The 21,569-nt window shown below is 43.8% G+C and overlaps 2 protein-coding genes across 3 annotated transcripts in view; both read left to right on the top strand.

The window, feature by feature from the left end:
• The window catches only part of GNPNAT1 (glucosamine-phosphate N-acetyltransferase 1), a 211,468-nt gene that overhangs the window by 95,366 nt on the left and 94,533 nt on the right, over window positions 1–21,569 (top strand). The window lies entirely within an intron of this gene.
• ERO1A (endoplasmic reticulum oxidoreductase 1 alpha) overlaps window positions 13,229–21,569 on the top strand; it is a 54,186-nt gene continuing 45,845 nt past the window's right edge. For both annotated transcript variants that reach the window (XM_066278020.1, XM_066278021.1), the window contains exon 1: window positions 13,229–13,361. In XM_066278020.1, coding sequence (XP_066134117.1) covers window positions 13,248–13,361 — 114 coding nt within the window. In that variant the 5' untranslated portion in view covers window positions 13,229–13,247. The remainder of the gene's footprint in view (window positions 13,362–21,569) is intronic.

Raw genomic sequence — 21,569 nt, forward strand, 5'->3', positions numbered from 1 at the left:
CGGGGAGAGACAGTCATACAGACTCCCGCATGCGCCCGACCGGGATCCACCCGGCACGCCCACCAGGGGCGATGCTCTGCCCACCAGGGGGCGTCGCTCTGCAGCGACCAGAGCTACTCTAGCGCCTGGGGCAGAGGCCAAGGAGCCATCCCCAGCGCCCGGGCCATCTTTGCTCCAATGGAGCCTTGGCTGCGGGAGGGGAAGAGAGAGACAGAGAGGAAGGAGGGGTGGAGGTGGAGAAGCAAATGGGCGCTTCTCCTATGTGCCCTGGCCAGGAATCGAACCCGGGTCCCCCGCACGCCAGGCCGACGCTCTACCGCTGAGCCAACCGGCCAGGGCATGTTTTTAAAAATATAACTGGGAATTGCAGCAGACAGTAAACAAGGAGAATGGATTGGGCAAGACTAGTCCCTTCTTCCATTCAGCAGCAACTACTCTGGTCAAATAAGTCCATCCATACCAAAATACAGCACTTCTGACATCAAGAAGTAAAGAAGAGAGGATGAGGCAGAGAAAAAAAGTCAGCTCAGTTTGGTCCAATTCAAAATTTATGAGCACATACTAATGTGTTCTTTCAATATAAATAAACAATATTTTAAACTTCTTGATCCATGTTATTTTTCTCTTACCCATCTGGCAAAATTCCAACTTCAGATGAACCTATTTTCCCATGCCAACCCCAGAACAGCCCTGATCCTTTCTTATATGCACCTCAAGGACTGTATTCCTTTCCGTCAGAAAATGTTGTTCAATTTGTTATAATACATTCATAAGTGTGATTAAATGGTTAGTATCTTTTTGTCCCAGAAGACCATAAGTTTTAGAAAAACAAGGACTGTGACCATTTCTTGCTCATTATTGTATCCCCAGAAGATGGTTATATATATATATATAAATTATTGAATGAATAAATACATGAATATGTCAGACACCATGATAGGTAAGAAGAAATACAAAAAGTCTATAGAAATATCATCAGTACTAAAGGGACTTACAACATTATAGAATAGAAAAGAAGAGATGTGAGAAAGTAGGGCTGAATTGTTTGGGGGAGGTCATTAAAAGAGATGTCATAACAGTGATGAGATGGGTTTAAAACTCTTCAAAAAATTGTTTAAAGATAGTCTTCTACTCTACCGAACATTAATTTAGCACTATTGGATGTTGATTTAAAATATACATATATACATAGGTCCTAGCCAGTTGGCTTAGTGGTAGAGAGTTATCCTGGTGTGTGGAAGTCTCGGGTTCCATTCCTGGTCAGGGCACACAGGAGAAACAACAACTATCTGCTTCTCCACGCCATGACTCAAATGGTTCAAGTAAAGTTGGTCCTGGGCGCTGAGGATAGCTTCATGGCCTCAGCCTCAGGCACTAAAATAGCTCAGTTGCCAAGCAACAGAGCAGCAGCCCCAGATGGGCAGAGCATTGCCTGGTAGGGGGTTGGTAGGTAGATCCTGGTCAAGGCACATGCGGGAGTCTGTCTTTGCCTCTCCACCTCTCCACCTCACAATTAATTAAAGAAAGAAAACAGTGGAGCCTAGCCCTGGCCAGGTAACTTCAGTTGCTTAAAGTGTTGTCCCCATACACTAAGGTTGCAGGTTTGATTCCTGGTCAGGGCATATACAAGACTCAACCAATGAATGAATAAATAAGTGAGCAACAAATCAATGTTTCTCTCTCTCTCTCTCTCTCTCTCTCTCTCTCTCTCTTTCTCTCAAATCAATTAAAAAAATTTAAAGTAGAGTTTAATTCCCACCTCTACCCGTCCCCTCCTGACCTAGTGACTTGCTCTGGGCAAATAGAATAAAGTGGAAGTGACAGCATACAGTGAGATAGTAGGTCATAAAAGGAACTGGGGCTTCCTCCTTACTCTCCCTAGGATCACTCCCTCAGGGAGAAGCCAGCTGTTGTGTGATGAGGACACACCAGCAGACTGTGGAGAACCCACATGGCAAGGGACAGCCAGCAAGAAACTGAGGTCTCTTGCCAGCAGCCATATGAGTGAGCTCTCTTGGAAGCAGAGCCTCTAGCCCTAGGCAAACGTTTAGGTGCCTGATGCCCTAGTTTTGATTGCAACATCATTAGAAGCTGAATCAGTCCTGGCCAGTTGGCTCAGTGGTAGACATTGGCCTAGTGTGTGGAAGTCCCAGGTTTGATTCCTGGTTAGGATACAGAGGAGAAGCAACCATCTGCTTCTCTATCCCTCCCCCTCATCTTTCTCTATTTCTCTCTCTCTCCTTCTCCCATAGCCATGGCTCAAAAGGTTTGAGCAAGTTGGCCTGGGTGTGGAGGATGGCTCAGTGGCCTTGCCTTAGGTGCTAAAATAGCTCGGTTGCTGAACAACAGAGCAGTGGCCCCTGATTGGCAGAGCATTGCTAGGTGGATCTCGGTTGGGACGCATGGAGGAGTCTGTCTCTGCCTCCCCACCTCTCACTTAATAAAAATAAAACTAAAAAAAAAGAAGAAGAAACTGAGTCACATTACCCAGTTCAGCTGCTCCTGAATTGCTGGCCCACAAAAACTGTGAGATGATAAATGTTTGTTGTTTTAAGCCATTAAGTTTTATGGTAATTTGTTAGTGAAAGAGAACTAATCGGAAAGGAACTGACCTTTTTCTAGAGAGAGACTGGGTAATAGTACCAGATAGGCAAGTAGCACCTACTTTTGCTCAAGTATCAGTCATAACACTTGAGTCTTTAAAACTTTGTCATAACAAATTTGTACCTATAGGCCCTGGCGGGTTGGCTCAGTGGTAGAGCATCAGCCTGGCGTGCGGAAGTCCCGGGTTCTATTCCCGGCCAGGGCACACAGGAGAGGCGCCCATCTGCTTCTCCACCCCTCCCCCTCTCCTTCCTCTCTGTCTCTCTCTTCCCCTCCCGCAGCCGAGGCTCCATTGGAGCAAAAGATGGCCCAGGCGCTGGGGATGGCTCCTTGGCCTCTGCCCCAGGCACTAGAGTGGTTCTGGTCGCGACAGAGCGACACCCAGGATGGGCAGAGCATCGCCCCCTGGTAGGCGTGCCGGGTGGATTCTGGTCGGGCGCATGCGGGAGTCTGACTGCCTCCCTGTTCCCAGCTTCAGAAAAATACAAAAAAAAAAAATTTGTACCTACAAATACCTACCAGAATGCACTAAATTAAATGTGTTTATAGCTAAGCAGTACAATGTTGAGATAGGAATATAAATTAGAATTCCTAGGCTTTCTGGAGATACTCTTCTTTAATGAAAGTAATACATAAAGATAGTTTCTTTTTTAAAAAAAAAAAAAAAAAAAAGGAAGTTCCACAAGGATTAGGTTAAAAGGAGTCTACTGTCCCCACTCTATTCTACCTCTGAGTCTCATTCCCCAATTCTTATATGGTTTTCCTATATGTACCTCCATATTTCTTTCTTTCTTTCTTTCTTTCTTTCTTTCTTTCTTTCTTTCTTTCTTTCTTTCTTTTTTTTTGTGTGTGTGTGACAGAGAGAGGGATAGATAGGGACAGACAGACAGGAAGGGAGAGAGATGAGAAGCATCAATTTTTCATTGTATAACCTTAGTTGTTCATTGATTGCTTTCTCATATGTGCCATGACTGGAGAGGGGGGAGCTACAGCAGACCGAGTAACCCCTTACTCAAACCAGCGACCTTGGGGTCTCGAACCTGGGTTCTCTGCATCGCAGTCTGACACTCCATCCACTGCACATCTGCCTGGTCAGACTTTATCTTCATATTTCTAAATAATATGCTTATACTGCTTTTTTTTGATAGATAAATTTTAGGATTTATCTCAGAATTTATCTCTTGCCTTCCTCATAATGAAGATAAAGATTTAGCACCCTTAAATAACTCCAGATCTCCACTTTCCCTACCTTTATACTTCTTCCTATGATATAGACGAGTTTTGAAGAAATCACTATCCACTATTTGTCTCACTGTGGGATGATGTAAATCAAGCAATATACTACAGCAGATTTGCTCTATTGTAAACCGTTTTGTACTTCCTGTAATGAAAAGCTGCCTTTTTTTTTTTTTTTTTGTATTTTTCTGAAGTGAGAAGCTGGAAGAGAGATAGACTCCTGCATGCACCCAACTGGGATCCACCCGGCATGCCCACCAGGGGGCGATGCTTAGCCCATCTGGGGCATTGCTCTGCTGCAACCGCAGTAACTTCCCTGAGGCAGATGCCATGGAGCCATCCTCAGCGCCTGGGACCAACTTTTGCTCCAGTGGAGCCTTGGCTGTGGGAGGGGAAGAGAGATAGAGAGGAGGGAGAGGGGGAGGGGTGGAGAAGCAGATGGGCGCTTCTCCTGTGTGCCCTGGCTGGGAATTGAACCCAGGACTTCCACACGCCAGGCCAACACTCTACCACTGAGCTAGCCGGCCAGAGCTGAAAAGATGCCTCCTTTTAAAAATGTGCTTAGTTGTTTTGTTTTGTTTTTTTAATCACTTTTCTTCCCAACTTTACAATACAATTGTAAATCCCCTCTGAATAATGTTTTTCAGAAAGTCAGTCTCATCAGGTTCCCTCCAGTCCTATGTTTTACCCAGAGACATGTTTTTCAGAAAGTCAGTCTCATCAGGTTCCCTCCAGTCCTATGTTTTACCTCCTCTGGGAGGCCTCATTCTTCTTGCTCTAATCTGGGCTCTCTAGGGTTGTTAAATAAGTTTCTTCTAGAACTTCTTTAATTCCCCTCTTTTGTGCTATCTTTGCTTTTCTGATACCCCAGTTTGCTCATTTTTGTTTACTCCTTTGGATCATAGCCTCTCAGTAATTTTCTGAGAAAGGATTTGAAGATGTACATTATTCTTCATATCAAACAATACCTTAATTCTGTTCTCATATTTGACTAATAGTTTGGCTGGCTGTGGAATTCTCTCAGAGCTTTGAAAGTCCTGCTCCATTGCGTAGCTTTTGCAGTTGCCCTTCTGATTCTAAATTCTTTGTAGGAACCAGGATTTGTTTTTCTTTCTGAAAGTTTCATTTCTGTTAGGGGCATTTTCCATCCCTAGAACTGGCACTCAGTGTTCCCTGTCAATCTAGACAGTCATCCTTCAATTTTGGCCATTTCCTTGAATTTCTTCTAAGATGATTTTCTTCTCTGTTCTCATATTCTTTTAGTGGTACTCTTATTAGTGAGACTCTCTTTTCCCTGAATTAATCCTCTATTTTTTCCATCTCATTTCAAATATTTCTACCTCTTTTTTTTTTTAGTGAGAGACAGACAGGAAGGGAGAGAGATAGATGAGAAGCATCAACTAGTCATTGTAGCACTTTAGTTGTTCACTGATCGCTTCTCATACATGCTTTGACTGGTGGAGGGATGGGGGCGGGGCTCCAGCTGAGCCAGTGACCCCTTGCTCAAGCCAGCGACCCTGGGCTTCAAGCCAGCGACCATGGGGTCATGTTTATGATCCCACACTCAAGCTGGTGAGTATGTGCTCAAGCCCAGATGAGGCCCTGCTTACTTAAGCCGGCGACTTTGAGGTTTTGAACCTGGCTTCTCCACTGCAACGCTGTCTGGTCAGACTCTACCTCTGCCTTTTTATTCCACTATCTAGGAGATGTTCTCAGTGTCTTTACTAACGTTTCTGTTGACAATTTTTATTTTAGCTACCACATATTTAGTTTCTAAGAACTCTCCCTTGTTCTCTGATTGTTCCTTTTTAGAATACCCTGTTCTTATGTCTTTGATGATATTGATCACAGCTTTTTGTCTTCCTTTTTTGTTTCCTCGAAGTTCCTTTTTCCTATTTCTTTTGGTCTCTGACATATTGGAGGCTTTTCTTAACAATCTGGCCAACTTAGGTTTTCTGGTTATGAAATAAGAAGCTAAAATAAAAAGGTCGTTAGAATTCTGAGTGTGTGAGTGAAAGGAATCAGCTGTTTTGTTTTTTTATTTTTTTATTTTTCTGAAGTTGGAAACAGGGAGGCAGTCAGACAAACTCCCACATGCACCCGACTGGGATCCACCTAGCATTCCCACCAGGGGGCGACACTCTGCCCATCTGAGGCGTTGCTCCGTTGCAACCAGAGCCATTCTAGCACCTGAGGCAGAGGCCATGGAGCCATCCTCAGCGCCCAGGCCAACTTTGCTCCAATGGAGCCTTGGCTGCGGGAGGGGAAGAGAGAGACAGAGAGGAAGGAGAGGAGGAGGGGTGGAGAAGCAGATGGGTGCTTCTCCTGTGTGCCCTGGCCGGGAATCGAACCTGGGACTCCTGCATGCCAGGCTGATGCTCTACCACTGAGCCAACCGGCCAGGGCCTGTTTTGTTGTTTTTGATGCCACTGTTTATTCCTAGAAGAATCCTCCAGCTCCTTTTAGAATGGAAGAGGAGCGGACCAGGCCTCATGGGGGAAAGTGGAAAGTAGGAGTGTATAATGTAAGGTCTGCAGTTTTGGAGTTGAGCCTTATAGGTGGTCTGCTGGAGGCAAGGGAGTGATTTTAACAGTCAACATGGAATCCCTGGGTGTGTAGTCACTCTTGTTTCTTGACTGAATAAACCTGATCATAATATGTATATATATATATATATATATTTTTTTTTTAGATTTTACTTATTGATTGTACAGAGAGAGGAGAGAGAGGGATGGGGAGCAAAAAAATATCAACTCATAGTTGCTTCACTTGAAATGTTCATTGCTTTGATTGCTTGTCATATGTGCCTTGACCAGGCAAGCCCAGGTGCTCGAACCGGCAACCTCAGCATTCCAGGTTGACACTCTATCCACTGCACCACCGCAGGTCAGATTAAAAATACTTTCTAAATGAGTTTTAGATAATTTTTATTGATTGATTTTTTTTTTTTTTTGTATTTTTCTGAAGCTGGAAATGGGGAGAGACAGACTCTCGTATGCGCCCGACCGGGATCCACCCGGCACGCCCACCAGGGGTGACGCTCTGCCCACCAGGGGGCGATGCTCTGCCCCTCCGGGGCGTCGCTCTGCAGCAACCAGAGCCACTCTAGCGCCTGGGGCAGAGGCCAAGGAGCCATCCCCAGTGCCCCGGGCCATCTTTGCTCCAATGGAGCCTTGGCTGCGGGAGGAGAAGAAAGAGACAGAGAGGAAGGAGAGGGGGAGGGGTGGAGAAGCAGATGGGCGCTTCTCCTGTGTGCCCTGGCCGGGAATCGAACCTGGGTCCCCCGCACGCCAGGCCGACGCTCTACCACTGAGCCAACCGGCCAGGGCCTATTGATTGATTTTTAATGAATCAACTGGTAGTTGAGCCCCTACTTTGTCATCAGCTTTCCCACATCTGTACCTTCTGAAAATTTTTTCTTGTCGATCCCAATTCTACCGTGTCCTCTCCTCTATCCACAATTACTCTGCCCAAAATGATGGCTTTGCTCTAAGCTTAGAGCATTTATTTGAATTATAATCACACACTGCCCTGTGATATCTCATGCTGTTATTATCTTTTTAAGTTTGTTAGTTAGTTACTTTATTTGTACATTCACTAATTCATTCACAAGTCGTCTTCTGAAGCACATACATAATGCTAGGTGCTGGGGAACCTGAGACTACCAAGGCAAGGTCCCCACCCGTCCGGTGAATGGGGAAAACCTATACATAAACATATATTTTATTCCACGGGGTACGCACAATTCTGTGACCTTGTGGAACCAACGAGGAGGAACCTACTCCAACCTCAGATGAGGGTGAGGGCTTAGGGAGGAAGCCAAGGGGAGTGGAAGTCCTGGGTGCAGGGCAGGGGAGGAAACATTTCAGGAGGGGAAGTACGCTGAACAAAGGATGTCGAGGCTGGAAACAGGTCTCTATCGGAAGTTGTTAACAGTTCACTGACTTGCTGTCAGAGAGGTGTTGGGGAGGAAGCTGGAGTGGGGCCAGATCACTGGGGACCTTGAATGTCAACGCTGAGCATCTTCAATTTTATTCCTGAATCAGGAGCATTGAAGATTTTAAAGAGGTGTGACGTGGTCAGGTTTACAGTTTTGAGAAAGGCTAGCGTCGAGGCTGCTTTTTGAGGGGTACAAGGCTAGAGGCTGGGTGATCAGTTAAGGAAATGTGGCATAAATCAGGTGAGGGACAACAAGGACTGGAACTAAATCCTCGGTCATAAAGGTGGGAAGGAAGGGATAAATGGAAGACAGAACCGGCAGAACTTGGTTTATCATTAGGTGATGGGAGGTAAAAGAGAGGGAGGAACTGGAGGTGGCTTCCTGCTTTCTAAGTGTCTGCATATGGATGGCGGCGTGATCAAATGTTTTGGAAAAAAAGTGGATGGATATGTCCAATAGGCAGTGGGATTTTGAAGCGCAAGGGAGTTATCTGAACTAGAAAAATGATTTGGGAGTCATCAGTATAGAGGAGGTATTTAAAATCATGAGATTAGGGAAGAAGAGTGCTGGACAAAGGCTAGAATCCTGGGAATACTCCCATTTTAGAAATGGGCTGGGGAAAGCTTGTGAAAGAGACAGTGAAATAATGTCAGTGAGAAATACAAGGAGAATCTGGAGTGTTTGGTACACAGGAAATTTAATTAAAGGAGGGAGGAATCAATGTTGTCAAAATGCATCAGAGACTCCATGATGTCATAAAAAAATGGTCATTAGGGTTGGCAATAAAATTAGGTAAAGAGGAGATTACAGAGGGTGGAGTTGGAAACCAGATTACACAGTGAATTAAGGTGTGAATGGGAAGTTAAGAAGTGGAGTCATTACTATAGATAGCTTGCTCTTTCAGGAACATCCCATAAATAAAGAAGGTGAAGACAGAGCTTAGGTGGCATGTCCCCCCAACTCAGATGATCTCAAGCAGCTTGAGAGAAAAGTATAGCAATATACCATGTGTGTACTTATATTTAATAACTGTTAATTAAATAAGTAAGCCTACTCAAATATCAGCACCAAAAATTTCAGGTTTTTATTTAGCTTTTCTTCCTCTTGTGTGTCATAATATTCCTTTTTTTGGATCAACTACTTTCTTTAAATTATTTCCTTCCAGTCTATTCAATGCCAGAAATTGTGTAGGTACTGAAACCCTTCCTACTGAAATCATGTCGCATTTCAAACTATGTCCAGCTTTGGTTATTAAAAAAAAAAAAAAGCTGTTATTTGCACAGTAATCAGAATTCCATCAAGAAATGCCATGTACATCAAATGTAAATCATGTTATTCTTATAATGACTAGTATTAGAATAACAGAGTTGTAACCTTGTTCATCTCTGCAAGATTTAATGTTGTTTAGCAAATAGCATAATAGATGGGAGGTTGGACTTGAAATCAGAGGTTGACTAGGCACCCTGTGGGTACTTCTTAAATAGTTATTGAATTACTAATAGTTAGCTTGTAGGCTCCAACACAGGCAAGATGAGATGGTTGCAAGAGTAGACACAGTTGAAGAAGTAATTCACATGAAGGTCCAACTTGAAGGATTCTCAGGGATATGTCAGTGATAGTTATACAACATGTCTAAACTGTATTTTACATATTCTAAACTCTTTTATAAATCTTTTTTTTTTTTTTTGTATTTTTCTGAAGCTGGAAACGGGGATAGACAGTCAGACTCCCGCATGCACCCGACCGGGATCCACCCGGCACGCCCACCAGGGGGCGATGCTCTGCCCCTTTGGGGCTTCGCTCTGTTGCGACCAGAGCCACTCTAGCGCCTGGGGCAGAGGCCAAAGAGCCATCCCCAGCGCCCGGGGCCATCTTTGCTCCAATGGAGCCTCACTGCTGGAGGGGAAGAGAGAGACAGAGAGGAAGGAGAGGGGGAAGGGTTGAGAAGCAGATGGGTGCCTCTCCTGTGTGCCCTGGCCAGGAATCGAACCCGGGACTTCTGCACTCCAGGCCGATGCTCTACCACTGAGCCAACCGGCCTATAAATCTTAATGGAAACATAGGCCCTGGCTGGACAGCTCAGTTGGTTAGAGCATCGTTCTGAAGCACAGAGGCTGCCAGTTTGATTCACAGTCAGGGCACATGCAGGAACAGATTGATGTTCCTGTCTCTCTCTCTCTCTTCCTTCCTCTCTCTCTAAAATCAATAAAATAAACTTTAAAAAAATTTTAATCTTAATGAAAAAAATTATAATTACCAAGACAATAAAATGAAGATCCAGCAGTCTCACTTCTGGGGATATATTTAAAGAAAATAAAACCATGATCCCGAAGAGATATCTTCACTCCCATGCTTATTGCAATATTCTTCACAATTGCCAAAGTATGGAAACAACCTAAGTGTCCGGCAATGGATAAATGGATAAAGAAGCTACTGTATACTTATACAATGGACTATTATTCAGCCAGAAGAAAGAAGGAAATCCTGCCATTTACTACAACGGTCCGGGGAAACTTGAGGGCAATATGCTAAGTGAAATAAGCCAGAGAGAAAAAGACAAATATTGCATGGTATTACTTATATGGGGAATAATAATTTTAAAATGTAGAACTCATAGAAACAGAGAATAGAAAAGTGTTTTCCAGAGGCTAGGGGCTGGTGGTAAAAGGGAGAAGCTGGTCAAAGGTTACAAACTTTCAATTATAAGATGAATAAGGTATCAGGATCTAATGTATATCATGTGACTATAGTCGATAACACTGTATTGTGTAACAGAAATTTGCTAAGAGAGTTGAACTTGAATGTTCTTCCCAAGGAGGGAGAAGATTAACTATGTGAGATGATGACTGTGTTAATGAACTCTATGGGGGGAATCCTTTCACAGTGTATATGTATTAATATATTAAATCACTGCAATGTACACTTTAAATGAATTACAATTTTGTCAACTATATCTCCATAAAGCTAGAAAAAGACAATAAAGTAAAAAAAAAAAAGTTGTCACATATGGTGTTTGTTTCTGATTATAAGTTTGCTAGAAATTTGTTCTGAGAAAGAGTTTGAGTCTTATGGAATAGAGCTTTCCTGTGAACATTTAAACTCCTCCAAATTACAGGCTATTGTATCAGGGTGAAATCCAGAGCTTATTCATGTTCAGATTGCTTCCTCCTGCAATTTTAGGCTTTTTAAATTTAGTTTCCTTTTTCCTATTGTGTCTCTCATTTCGATATTGATACTGTGACCACATGAAAAATGTTTATTCATTTTACAAATATGTACAGAGAAGCTCCTTGTTAAGATCCCTACATGTCACCAGGTATGTCTGAGTCATAGTCCTTGCTTAAGGAGTTTAAAGAGATTACATTTCAGTGGTATAAACATGAAGTAAAAAATTTCATGAAAGATCACATACTAAGGTTCCATGGGGTGTCCCTCCACAGGCAGGGAGAGTGGGCCTTATATATTTTTGTGTGTCTAATGTCAAGCTCAGCCTGGCATAGAGTTAATTTATTGAATTGAAGTTCACTTAGATACTGAAACTGGGTGAGAAGGAAACCAGGAAGACCACATAGAAGGGGGAGTTGGAGTTGAGTTTGGCCCTAGAAGGGGTAAGTAGGATCTGTTATACACGTATAATGAAAAAGAACTTTCCAGGTAAAGAGGGACATTGTACTAATACGTACCTATGCGTGGCATGTTGTCGATATTTGAACCAGGGTTTCTCAAACCCACCAGGCTCACAGATGGTTGGTCACATATTTTTTTTTTTGGTTGGTTGGTTGGTTACTTTTATAATACACATCAATTGGCTTGAATGGACAGAGCAAAGGCTATGAGGTTGAATTAAGAAATATCTAACTTAGGCCTGACCTGTGGTGGTGCAGTGGGATAAAGCATCGACCTGGAACACTGAGGTTGCCAGTTTGAAACCTTGGGCTTGCCTGGTCAAGGCACATATGGGAGTTGATAGTTGATGCTTCCTGCTCCTCCCCCTTCTCTCTCTCTCTATCCCCTCTCTCTAAAAATCAATAAATAAAAAATATATATATAAAAGAAATATCTAACTTTGAGCCTTACCTATACCATAACATGTGATTTTGAATGATGTACATAAACTTTCTATGCCCTTTTTTTCTCAGCTAGAAAATAGAAGTAATACCTATTTTGGTCCTTCCATATCCTAAACTACTTCATTGCATGATGTCTTAACGCTTACCCCAATAAAGGAAATTTGAAATACTTGCACTTTTAATGTGCAAGATGTTGGGAAACTTTCCAGTTACACCTTAAAATTGTCTCCTTAAAAACAACAACAAAATAAAACAACAAAAAGCTGATAAGACTGGTCCCATTGCCGGGAGTCAGAGGACCTGGTTCTACCCACTACGCAGCAGCTCAGTCCTGTCCTCCTTGGGCCTGTGGCCTCTTAAAAAGCGGGAGGGTAGTCTCCCCTTTCGCTGTCCCATACAGAATCACATTTGACTATGAAATGCGGCTGGTTTGTATAAAATGGACACCAGATTTCAAAGATAAACAGAAAAAAATGTAAAGTAATTTCATACTGAGCATATTTTGAAATATTTTGCGCAGCTTGGGTAAACTAAATCATTGAAATTAATTCCACCTGTTTCTTTTTGCGATTTTTTTTAAAAAATATTTTATTTATTGGTTTTTTAGAGAGAGAGGAGTGAGAGAGAGAGACAGAGAGAGAGGAAGGGGGAGGAGCAGGAAGCTTCGACTCCCATATGTGCCTTGACTGGGCAAGCCCAAGGTTTCGAACCAGCAACCTCAGTGTTCCAGGTCAACGCTTTATCCCACTGCGCCACCACAGGTCAGGCTCTTTTTGCGATTTTTTTTGACGTGACTACTTGAAAATCTAAATCACATATACAGCCCTGGGTCTTGAGGATCACTAACATCCCTCTCAGCTTTGAGACTCTGCCAGGGACACTAGGGACACGTACTTCTTACGGTTCGATTTCCTTGCATTGAGACAGAAGGATTGGCCCGGAGAGCGCGCGGTGGGGCGGGGCCCTGCGGGAAGACATCGCCGGTTCCCGCTCCTGCGCTGGGAGCGGAAAGGACCCTGGCAACGGCCCGGGGGCTGCGGCCGGGCCAGCCGGGCCTCGTCTCCAGGCTCTGGACATTGGGGAGGCGGGGGCGCGCGCGGCGGCCCGACGGCCCAGCAGGCGGATCCAGGAAGCGGGTTCGTTCGTCAGCCTCACGTACAGGGAAGGAAACAGGCCCGAGGCCCGGAGCGGCCGGCACGGGCGCCTTGGCACGTCCGCAGGCTCCGAGGAGAGGTGGCGGCCGCTAAGAGGCCGGACAGCCGAGGGCGGGCCCGGGAGGCGGCCGGAGGTGGGGCGCCGGCGGGGGCCGGGCCGCGCGGGCTTCATCTGCCGGCGCACGGCCTGCTCCCGAGGGCTGAGTTCTCCGAGGCGCGCGGCGACTGTCGGCTCGAGCGGCTATGGGCCGCCTCTGGGGCTTCCTGATCGGCCTCCTGGGCGTCGTGTGGCTGCTGCGCCCGGGCCACGGCGGAGAGCAGCCCCCGGAGACGGCGGCGCAGAGGTGCTTCTGCCAGGTGAGGGGTGTGCGCGGCCGTGCCGCCCTTGCCGGGCTTCCCGACCCCGTCCTACGCTCCATCCCGCGCGCCGGGGCAGGCGAAGTGCTGGGTGCGTCTTTGCATCTCTGCCCGCCGGGAATGAGCCCGCTGTGCTTGGGCTCCAGGGCCTGGGCTGAGTCCACTGCAGCTCGCCTGGGTAGGAGAGGACCGGTCTCACGCCGCAGCCTGGACCTCCGCATGCGCTCCGAGGATCTGCTGTCAAATCTCGTTGTCAGGCATATGGATGGCGGTGTGGCTTCTCTGTGTCTAAGCCCAGTGTCTGGTGTCTTGGGGACTCGGCATCTCGGTGACTCCTTGCCCTGTGTGTTTTTATTTTCCTTAATGTCAAGAGATTCTCCTACCGTGACACCAGTACAACTGGTCTAAATTGGGCAGATAACAAATTTGTTATCAAGCGTATTATGATCATTTCCTTGTGTTAGTAAGAGATGAGCAAGAAATTCAAAGAAACTTCCAGGTTTCTGGATTTACAGTTTGTTGTATTTTAATGTCATTACTCTCGAAGTCACCGTTTGGTTGGCTTCCACTGATTAAAATTACATTTTATACAAAATTGAGGGTGGGCATCCAAATGCTTCCTTTTGAGTGGACTTTCTTATTAACTTACTGTCAGAGGTAACATTTTATGTGTGTAGAGGCAATGATACCATTTCATAGAGTATAGTAACACTTTAAGTATTGTGAGAGATTTTTTTCATTGCTTTAATATTCTTGGATTTTTGTTGTTTTGCTGAGTGATTTGGGTGTTGAGGTGTTAACATCTGGAACTGTGTGAGAGAAGTGGTAAAGAAGTTGCTGCTTTACAACTAAGGGACTGAAAAGCCCCTTACTTTCAGTGATGGGAAACAGCACATAGTCCTGAAAAGAACAAGCGTCATTTTTGTTCTGATTACAGAAATAACATAATACAAAGTTTAACCATTTAAAAAATAAGTAATGGAGAAATAAGTGATGCATCCGGTGTTGAAAGAAGATGTCCAATATAACATTTTTAACTGTGTTCTAGAATTTGGGTAATAGAATAAAAGTACACGTTGAGCTTTTTCATCTTTCATGATCCCCCATAACCGTTGCAGGTATTTGACTAAAATAGAGGAGCTTTTAAATTTTAACATTTCTTTTTTTTCCTGATTTATGTTTAAGCTTTTTCTCCCCTTTCATAAAATTTTCAATATTTAAATAATCTCCCAACACAAGAAGCTGTGAGACCCTGTTCTTTTCCTTTTAAAACAAGGGTGGCTGTTTTTCTTTTCAGAGTCAACTTTAGAAAATAAGAAATCGAGGGTCATGCACTAAAAAACAATTTTTAGAGAAATTTAAGATAGTCTGCGTAAATGAATTTAAGAATAGAGACCATCAATTCCAAGCCAGTAAATGAAACAAAAGGGTACGTTAGTTCTGTTATGGTCAATAATGATGGGTTGAGGGTAAGGCGTGAAAGAAAGAGAAGGGGTGTTGATGAGGCATGAAGGGAAAAACAGGGACTAGCATATGGACGTGCCCCAAAACATGAGAGAGGTAGAGAAATGGAGAAAGTAAAAGTAAAGGAGATGAATGTTGCAAAATATTCAAGCAACATTTATAAACACTATACAGTGTTTGGAATACAGAAGTGATGTAACTAGGAGTTGATGCTTCTCATTTCTCGCCCTTCCTATCTCTCTCTCTCTTGCAAAAAAAAAGCAGAAGAAGAATTTTAAAAATTAAAAACTTAGACCCAGTTCTTGGCATTCCAGAGTTCTGAGCCTGGTACATAATTGTTATTCTGTAAATACTAGGGAAATTACATTTCAAGATGTGCATACAATGCTAGCAGAAGTATATTCTTTTAATTATTCTGCTTAGTAAGCAATTTATGTATTCTGGAATTGATCTTTCAGTTTCAAATGAATCTTGAAACTTAGTTACTACATATATCTATTAGTTGACATCAAATTCTACTAAAACCATTTTCACTGTAGGTTGTAAGTTCTTTTTATAAAACAGTGCTTTTGTTAGTTGCTGGAATACATGGTCAATTTTCTGGGACTTATAAATCTTTATACAATTCCCCATTAAAAAATGTAATTCTATTTAAAAATTGTTTACACAGAAAATTGCCCCCTCCTTTTAGTGAATGTATAGTTTTTAAAAAATCCCATAATCAGGACCTACTCTTTCTTTAAGGCAAAATAATATTTGTAGTATTTATTGTAATAGGTATTGAAGTAGGGCTTGAAATAAATAAAGACTTTTCAGAGTTTATTTCTTTTTGACAATTTTATATACAATTTTTATGTACAGTTTTTTGCTCCATTATGTACAATTAGAGAAAGTGACTATAACAAAAGCTTTAGTTCCAATTCTTAGAAGCCAGGATGCATTTTAAAGAAGTAACTTCAGAAGAAATATTGAAGCTCAGATACAGAGGCAATATACCTTTTTCATTTAAATTAATTAGAAATGAGTCTGATAAAACATTTTGGCCTGACCTGTTGTAGTGCAGTAGATAAAGCATCGACTTGGAATGCTGAGGTTGCTGGTTTGAAACCCTGGGCTTGCCTGGTCAAGGCACGTATGGGAGTTGGTGCTTCTTGCTCCTCCCCCCTTCTCTCTTTATTCTCTCTAAAATGAATAAATAAAATCTTTTAAAAATTCTTAAAAAAAAACAAACCAGTTTGGCTCCATAGGATTTTACAATCTTAATAATATTCAGATTCAGTTTTTTGAATGCAGTAAATCTCTTTCAGGCTAATGAGTGAGGAGTAGCTCAGGGAAGCCAAAATGGCTACTTTGAAAATGGATTAGTTTTTGTTTGGAGTGCATTGTAGATACACCCTGCATACATGAATTTTAGTAAATTTACCTGTCTAATATCTTGTTTATGTCAATTTTAAAAATAGCTTTAATTTGTTAGTCAGAGTGGCTGGGTCATGGAAGAGACACTTGATAGTATGTTGGGTGGTGGGTGGAAATAAGTCCAGGATTAAAACTGAATCAGAGGAATCTTTGAAACAGGTTATACTGGAGAGCTGTCCATTGACTCTGAATACTTGCTACATTCCAGGCTTTTCTGAACAAACTGTGGAGAACAAAATATGTTTCACATTGGTTGATATACTTGGGATCATTTAACAACAATTTTAAGTTTTAGAAACACCAAAACTTTAAAGCAAAAATAACTCTTAACATTCATTCCATGTCTTTAGAGTGGTACCAGCCACCCAGTATAGACTCTTTGGTGTTTTCGTGTTTCCATTAACAAGAGTTGTCCCAGTCTACTCTGTCAATGAATGAATACTTGTTCTTTGTTATGGCCACAAAACAATAACATTAAATATGACTTTTCTTTGCCAAATAAAGTGCACTTTGAGCACATTTTAAAAATATTTCATAGCCCTGGCTGTATAGCTTGGTTGGTTGGAGCATTGTCCCAGAGCGCGGAGGCTGCCAGTTCGATTCCCAGATCAGGGCACATATAGGAGCAGCTTGATGTTTCTGTCTCTCCCTGCCTCTCTCTCTCACTCTCTCTCTCTCAAAAAAAAAAAAAAAAAAGATTTCATATTTATATGACAGTGAGGAATATATTCTTATAGTGCTTTGGGGAGAAAATGATGATCTGTGGTAGGACTAGAGGTTGTTGGTACACAAGGAAACTATTCAGAAAGTGTTTTTGTGTTGTCATTCATCACATACCAAAGGATACCTCTAACTAGAGAACAGTGAACAAGAGTTCAGTGTTATTTTCTTTTCTTTTGACTTTTATACAGCATTTTGGTGTTTGGTCCAAAGCAGTCAGAATCAATGGAGAAAGCATTTGAGGGTCCTTCTACAGCTGACTTGGTTCTCTAGTTTCATGTTCCATATAAGATTTTTGGGGCCCTGGCCGGTTGGCTCAGCGGTAGAGCGTCAGCCTGGCGTGCGGGGGACCCGGGTTCAATTCCCAGCCAGGGCACATAGGAGGAGCGCCCATTTGCTTCTCCACCCCCCCCTCCTCCTTCCTCTCTGTCTGTCTCTTCCCCTCCCGCAGCCAAGGCTCCATTGGAGCAAAGATGGCCCAGGCGCTGGGGATGGCTCCTTGGCCTCTGCCCCAGGCGCTAGAGTGGCTCTGGTCGAGGCGGAGTGATGCTCCGGAGGGGCAGAGCATCGCCCCCTGGTGAGCAGAGCATGGCCCCTGGTGGGCGTGCCGGGTGGATCCCGGTTGGGCGCATGCGGGAGTCGGTCTGACTGTCTCTCCCCGTTTCCAGCTTCAGAAAAATACACACACAAAAAAAGATTTTTGGAAAATTTTAACTGCAAACTTGGTCTTTTTATTTTATTTTATTAAAAACATGTAGGTTGCTTTGGGGAATAGTAAAGTTCTTTTCACTGGAAACACTTAAGCAGTGGTAAGGTAATAATGATAACAGTCAGTCCTGTTCCCTTGTGTGGTTATCAATTCCCCTTACACACACAAAGTCCTCAGTTCCAAGCCAGGCGGAGATAATGATTAACATGTTCTGGGCATTTTGCTTTGTCATTTTATTTTTAAAGGATTTTTTTTTTTTTAAGCAAGAGAGACAGAGACAGAAAATCAGAGAAAGGGACAGATAGGGACAGACAGACAGGAAGGGAGAGATGAGGAGTATCAACTCATAGTTGTGGCACCTTAGTTGTTCACTGATTGCTTTCTTATATGTGCCTTGACCAGGGGAACTACAGCAGAGTGAGGGACCCCTAGCTTGCTCAAGGCAGCGACCTTGGGCCCAACCCTGTAACCTTGGGCTTCAAGCCAGCAACCCTTTGGCTCAAGCCAGTGACCATGAGTCATGTCTATGATCCCATGCTCAAGCCAGCCATCCCGTGCTCTAGCTGATGACCTTGGGGTTTTGAACTTGGGTCCTCTGTGTCCCAGGCTGATGCTCTATTCACTGTGCCACCACCTTATCAGTCTTTAAAGATTTTATTTTATTGATTTTTAAAAATATTTATTGATTTTAGAGAGAGGAGAGAGGGAGAGAAAGGGGGAAGGAACAGGAAGAATCAACTCATAGTGGTTGCTTCACCTATGTGCCTTCACCAGGCAAGCCCTGGGTTTCAAACCGGTGACCTCAGCATTCCAGGTGCACACTTGATCCACTGCACCACGACAGGTCAGGCAGGTTTTATTTATTAATTTTAGAGAGGGAGAGAGAGGGGGTGTGGGGGAGCGAGAAGCATCAACTCATAGTTGCTTCACTTTAGCTGTTCATTGATTGCTTCTCTTATGGGCCTTGACCGAGTAAGCCCTGGGTTTCCAGCTACCTACCTCAGTGTTCTAGGTCGAACCTCTATCTACTGTGCCACCATAGGCCAGGCTTATTTTATTATGATATCAGATGGGAAGTATCATTATTTCTATTTTGTATTCAGATAGGAGGCCTAGACAAGGTTAAAAAATGTAAGTAAGGTCATTGTAAGTCAGATGGGATTCAACCCTGGTTCCAGAGCCTGCGTGCTAACCATTGTTATGCACTGCTTCCTCCTGGAAAGTGTGTAGGACAGGACTGCTGGGCTGCTTGGGAGGCTGCAATAGCAAGCCTTCAAAGGCTTTCCAGTTCTTAAGAAGAGTAGGACTTTAAAACTGGGTGAGCCCTGGCCGGTTGGCTCAGCGGTAGAGCATTGGCCTAGCGTGCGGAGGACCCAGGTTCGATTCCCGGCCAGGGCACACAGGAGAAGCGCCCATTTGCTTCTCCACCCCTCCGCCGCGCCTTCCTCTCTGTCTCTCTCTTCCCCTCCCGCAGCCAAGGCTCCATTGGAGCAAAGATGGCCCGGGCGCTGGGGATGGCTCCTTGGCCTCTGCCTCAGGTGCTAGAATGGCTCTGGTTGCAACATGGCGACGCCCAGGATGGGCAGAGCATCGCCCCCTGGTGGGCAGAGCATCGCCCCATGGTGGGCGTGCCGGGTGGATCCTGGTCGGGCGCATGCGGGAGTCTGACTGTCTCTCCCTGTTTCCAGCTTCAGAAAAATTAAAAAAAAACAAAAACAACAAAAAAAACAACAACAAACTGGGTGATATTATGTCAGGCCTGCACTGGCTCTCATGTCTACCATTCAGAGCCTTTTAATCACTAACTATCAATTTGGGCCCTTGTCCATGGCTGAGTTCACCTGAAGCCTAGAGCAGTAGGCTTCAAATTGTAACATGCATCCATCACTTTGTGTATGTGTTTGTGTATTCTATGGTATGGCCAGGTTTCTGTTTCGCTTTGGGAGACAGGTTGTTATTTTAAGCAGGTTTAGTACATTTTGAACTACAGCATCAAGTCATTCTTGTTATCTGCTGGCACCTGCCCTTCGGTTTTAGTTTAGGTAACAGGACTTTTCTTTGTTCCCAACATTTTGCCCTGGGTCTATGAACTGGTTTTCTACTTTAGTCTTTTCCTGATACTCTTTTTCAGTAACATGCCTGGTTCTATAGTTGCTCGAACTGGGCCTGGTATTATACCTGCCATATTTCCCTCCCAGGTTTCAGCTTCTGCTGCCTGTTTGCAAGCTTGTCCAAACAGCTGCCTTGGATTTCCAAATACCTTCCCGTGTCGTCCTTGCTCGGTCCTCTCTGCCGCTTTAGCTGCCCTGCTACCTGTTGTTGTAGTTGAGGATACCTCCTACTCAGTTTCTAAGGTTAGGGGCAGAAGATCTTAAAGTCTACCATTGTCCTGCCTCTCCTCCTTTTGAGGTCTCTAGGCTCTAAGACACCTTTGCTCTGGATATATCTTACATTCCTGTCTGATGTGGCGCTTCTTAGAGCTTCCTCTGTGATTAGGATGCTGGTGGGTAGAATGTTGGATGCAAAGAGTTGTTATCTCTGCTGCTTGCTCCCGTTGCTGTGAGTGCACTCCTGCCACTTGAGCGGGTGTGGTCCGGGGCACCACAGGTGACATGGTAGTACAAAAGCATAATTAGACAGCACGGTGCTGGTGTCCAGTGAGGATGACAGCAGACAGCATTCATTCATTCATTCATTCACCCACCCATTCCACAAATAGTTATCATCTACTGTGTGCTTTCTAGAAGTACAGTAATACTAAGCTCATACAAAGAACAACAAACATGATTCCTCTCTCAAGGATTTTAAATTCTGGTAGGTGGGAGTGAAGTAGATAAATTGGACACAGTGCAGTGATCCCCACACAGGAGGATGTGGACTGTCACGGGAGCATGAGAGTTAGCCCAGCAGGGGTTGAGAGATACCCGAGGGCCAGCTTCCCAAAAGAGGCACTGCCTGGGCTTGAGTGTTGAAGACAGATGTTTGCCTTAAAAATGAATGGCCTAGGAGGAAAAATGGATTGCTTCAAACCCTTTCCCAAGTTTTTCATGTGTTTGTTTGTTTTGTGACTTACGTTTCTGTTTAGCATGTGTCCCTTTGGCCTTTGCAGTCTATGTGCCAGTTATTCTTTGCGCAACATTTAGGGGAGAAATTGCAGCTATTTTATGTCCTTAGAATTTCTGCTTTTTAAATATTTATTTATTGTGAGTGTGAGAAAGAGACAGAAAGGGAGAGAGATGATCCGCATCAACTCGTATTCGCATCACTTTAGTTGTTTCACTGATTGGTTCTCATAAGTGCCTTGATGGGGATAGAGGGCTGTGACCCCTTGCTCAAGCCAGTGACCTTGGGCTTCAAGTCAGTGACCTTTGGGCTCAAGCCAGCAACCACGGGATCATGTTGATAACGCTCACGTTCAAGCTAGCACCCTGTGCACAAGCTGGTGAGCCTGAGCTCAAGCTGGAGACCTCTCGGGTTTTGAACCTGGATGTCAGTATCCCAGGTCGACATTCTATCCACTGCACTGCCACTGGTCAGGCAGAAGTTCTGCTTTAAGATTCATAAGGAACAGGTGTGAAAAACTAAATCATCTAGGTTACCAGCCCCTCTGTTTTGTTGGTATCAATTTAGGACTCTGGGATTATAATATACTCAAGAGAACTTTTAATAGAAAACAAGGACATGTTTGCATATGAAATGCAAATAGTTATTACAGTGACAAATACGTAGATCATTTTCTAGAAACTGAGCTAGTCTAAAACAAATAAGACTAGGCAAATTGGTAAAAAATCTTAGCTCTTGAATATTGCTGTCATTATCCAAAGTATTCTTATGTCTTAGGCAAAAAATTTTTATTACTGCTTTGTGATGCTCTAAAATGAAAAGTTAGTATGGAATTA

The sequence above is a fragment of the Saccopteryx bilineata genome, chromosome 4, assembly GCF_036850765.1.
Source record: "Saccopteryx bilineata isolate mSacBil1 chromosome 4, mSacBil1_pri_phased_curated, whole genome shotgun sequence".
NCBI classification, from domain to species: Eukaryota; Metazoa; Chordata; class Mammalia; order Chiroptera; family Emballonuridae; genus Saccopteryx; species Saccopteryx bilineata.